The sequence below is a fragment of the Rhodamnia argentea genome, chromosome 11 (assembly GCF_020921035.1).
Source record: "Rhodamnia argentea isolate NSW1041297 chromosome 11, ASM2092103v1, whole genome shotgun sequence".
In the NCBI taxonomy this organism is placed as follows: Eukaryota; Viridiplantae; Streptophyta; class Magnoliopsida; order Myrtales; family Myrtaceae; genus Rhodamnia; species Rhodamnia argentea.
The window spans coordinates 5,689,565-5,693,139 of NC_063160.1; the positions used below are offsets into that span (position 1 = coordinate 5,689,565).

Genomic DNA, 3,575 nt, shown 5'->3' on the forward strand with positions numbered 1-3,575 from the left:
GGAGTCTGAACATTGACTGATAAAATAACGAGACACTGAATCATTCATGGATATCTAAGATTGTTATAACGAGTGAGTGTCCTCGGTGGTACTTGTCAAGCAGTCAAATAAGAAAAATTTGCGATTTTTTTTTTTAATGTATTTGTGCATCGTGTCATGAGCTCTACGAGGATTGAAATGTTTTCGGCCGAGTACATATAAGCGATACTCTCGGGCACACATACACCTACGTAATCAGGACGACCCGAACATAGACTTCCACGAACCAATTTTGTGCATCAACTTACTCAATATGGTCTTTCCTTGGACTTCCTATTCGGAGAGAGAGCTGGGAAATTTCAAGTATGAAAGGGACGATGATGGAAAGGACGGATGAAGGGGGGCAGCCGGCGGGGGGCCCCGTCTCATTATCGAGACTAGAAGGTTTGAGGAGGCAAGGCCTTGACCTTCTTCATGGGAAATCCCCATGATGAGATTTGCGGGAAAAAGATAAGAGAGAAAGAAAATAAAAGAAATAAGTAAAAAGGGTGGAGGCCCATGGGGACATCACGTGGTGCATGACCCACCGGTCTCCTTAAAGCCGAAGCATCTCGCGAGACCAATGACTCCCCTTCTCTCTCTCTCTCTCTCTTCATTTTCAACTCTCTCCCCCACCCAAAAAAAAAAAAACAAAGGGGAACCACAAGCGATTCATCATCATCCCATCACCTCCTTTCTATCCCTATTTCTCTATTCCTTTCTTTATCTACACGCCTCTCTCTCTCTCTCTCTCTCTCTCTAATCAACCGAAATCAACTGAAACTTAAAAAGGTCTATACACGTGAGCTAACCTCCATCTTCCATTTTACCTACTTAATAATGACCGCCATCATAGGTTTCTCTCTCTCATGCTCTTCCCCCTTTGCTTATTCCTTAATGAATTATTGTGATTACTTGGAGATTTGGTATTCGAAGCATGACTATAACTAGCAAAGGTTTCCTACCCCATCTCTTTGATAAATTAAACAAGTACAAGGATAAGAGGGAAATAAATGGGGGAAATGTTTTTGCGCTTTTGGTATGGATGGCATGATTTTGTCTCGTCTTCTGCTCCTTTGAGTTCAAGAGAGATTGCAAAAAATAAAATTAATAAACAAATAAGTGTAGTGTTAAAAGTCATAAGCATGATTAGATGGGAAATCCCTGCTGTCTAACGTTGAAAAACCCTTCGGAAATCTCTAGACTGTCCTGGGAATGCGATTATTCCCTCCTTGTACTACTAAGCAAAGTCCCACGACCTTAATTTTTAGTATTCTATCGAAGTGATGGGTTCTCGTACGTGTAAGGCGGTAATAGTGACGTCATCAAATAGGACCGGAGGAACTTTTCTGCGGCCAAAGGCGTCTAAACATCAACAATCTTTTACAGAACAAAACAAGGAAATGAAAATAATAAATTAAAGTAATTCCTCCATTGATAATCTCAAGATATATAGCTAAAACATTTACAGATTTATCCCAAAAAAGAAGAAAGAAAACTAGGGGGGATGATCCATCAGGAGTTTTACTATATTTCCCTAACAGATAATTACATTGGATCTTTAACTAGCTACAAGCCCTCAAGCAAAAATTATAGGGGTTGTGATTTTGGAGTCTATCTCTCTCTCTCTCTCTCTCTCTCTCTCTCTCTCTCTCTCTGTAATATGTCTAAAACCCTAACAACTTCGGATCAGCAAGCAGCAGAAGGATTGGTGAAGTGATGACTATATAAGTGCGATTTCGCCCCCATCGAAAAAGGGCTCTTGGTCGGCGTGGCGCCATCGACGCTCGGCCCCGCACCGATCCGCTCGCACGACGGGCACATGGTGAGCGTTGCCGCGGGCATGTGCATGTAAAAGGGTTGGGCCAGTTTCAGGGCCTTGAGATCTTGGAGCTCCTTCTGCAGCCGCCGGTTCTCGTCAGTTAGCGTCTCGCAGCACTTCTTGAGGATCTCACAGTCCACCTCGGTCTGCTTCAGCTTCGTCCTGATGAAGAGAAATGAAAGTTAAATATATATTGTCCAGATTTTGTAGGTAATGTGTACATGAACGTTATGAAGAAACCGTGCATTAGTTTGTATCTTGTGCTTCATGAAAAGGGTAACCATCGATTTTTCTTTAAAAACGTTTTATGGTTCTGAATTATTAAAATAAATCACCACCTCAAAAAATGGTAAAAGAGTGCAAAGGAAATTTTGCATCTTTTCCGGGTAAGAATTTACGTGAACGCTATCTGCCGTGTCGCACTTGTGAACTTGCTCTCGGAGTAAAAGTAGTATCTATGAGGAAAGTATATGTTATGGCCTATATGTACTTGAGTAGATTGGAAAATGCATGAGGAATCTATTTATTACCTGGCTCTCCTGTTTTGAAACCACACTTCAACTTGGCGCGGCCGTAGATTCAACTGCCTCGCCAAAGCTTGCTTTTGCTTCTGTTTCCAGTTAAACAAGATACCAAAGGAAGAACAAACGACAATCAATACCAAACAATCCTGGAAAGAAGAAGAAGAAATTGAATCGTGGGTCGTTACGATGGTACAGATCATTCAGTCAACCGAGGACCTTGGAAAGAGAGAGAGAGAGAGAGAGAGAGAGAGAGAGAGAGATTACAGGGTTGAGAGTGCTATGCTGTTTGAAGCTCTCCTCCAGGAGCGCAGACTGTTCCTTAGTGAGCCGAAGCTTCTTCCTCGCATTCGCGCCGTCGTCGTCCTCGTCGCTCGCCTTCGAGGACACCCGCGTCGTTTCGACCTCGGCCTCCTCGCTGCTGAGGTCCCTCTCCCTCTTCACCCGCGGGCTCGAGAACGACGACACCGCGCTGAGGCTGTTGTGGCTGTGCGGCGACGCCTGGCAGTACAGGTGGTCCGCCGGAGGCCGCTCGTCGCAGGTCGCCCTGTTCGCGCCGGAGAGGCACAGCGTGAGGGAGGGCTCCAAGTCAAGACCCTGTTTGGCTTGCCTCTGGGCTTCGATCTTGGACGGGGTCTCGAGGCCTAGACTCAGAACAAGGCCGGTGCTGCACATATCATCTATGCCCATCTGAAGAGAGCGTGAGATTGATCTGGTGCGTGCGTTCTTGAAGATGAAGAAGAGAGCTTGAGAGAGAGAGAGAGAGAGAGAGAGAGAGAGAGAGGTGTGGAATGGAATGGCAGAGAGAAGAGGTGGGTCTAAATAAGAAGAAAGAATGATGAGACTTTTCTTTTTCTTTTTTTTTTCCCTGATGGGGGAGAGAGGGGCGTTGGGTGGGTGGGTGGCTACTGGCTATGATTATTAATCAAACGAAGGAATGAGTATAAGAACGAATCTCATTGGAAAATATGAAAAGTCCTCTCTCTCTCTCTCTCTCTCTCTCTACAAAGGTTGACCATTTGAACCCCACCACAGTCATCTGCATTCTAAAGAACAGACGAACTAGGAACCTACTCTCTCTCTCTCTCTCTCTCTCTCTAACTTTGTTTGAAAGGATACTAGAATACAGAGCAACAGGGGAAGGGAATGGGTTCACATGGGGGAGTGGGAAACACGACATCAACAGAGTGATTCGTTCATCCTTTGCCACCCAA

The 3,575-nt window shown here is 44.8% G+C and overlaps 1 protein-coding gene across 1 annotated transcript; it reads right to left on the reverse strand.

The window, feature by feature from the left end:
• Positions 1 to 1,422: 1,422 nt before the first annotated feature.
• Positions 1,423 to 3,166, reverse strand: LOC115739426 (homeobox-leucine zipper protein HAT22). The gene is made up of 3 exons (XM_030672517.2): positions 2,629 to 3,166; positions 2,371 to 2,450; positions 1,423 to 2,002 (listed from the first exon to the last, which is right to left on the reverse strand). Exons 1-3 carry the CDS (start codon positions 3,049 to 3,051, stop codon positions 1,708 to 1,710), a joined length of 798 nt encoding a protein of 265 aa, XP_030528377.1. The 5' UTR covers positions 3,052 to 3,166; the 3' UTR covers positions 1,423 to 1,707.
• Between the last annotated feature and the right edge of the window lie 409 nt (positions 3,167 to 3,575).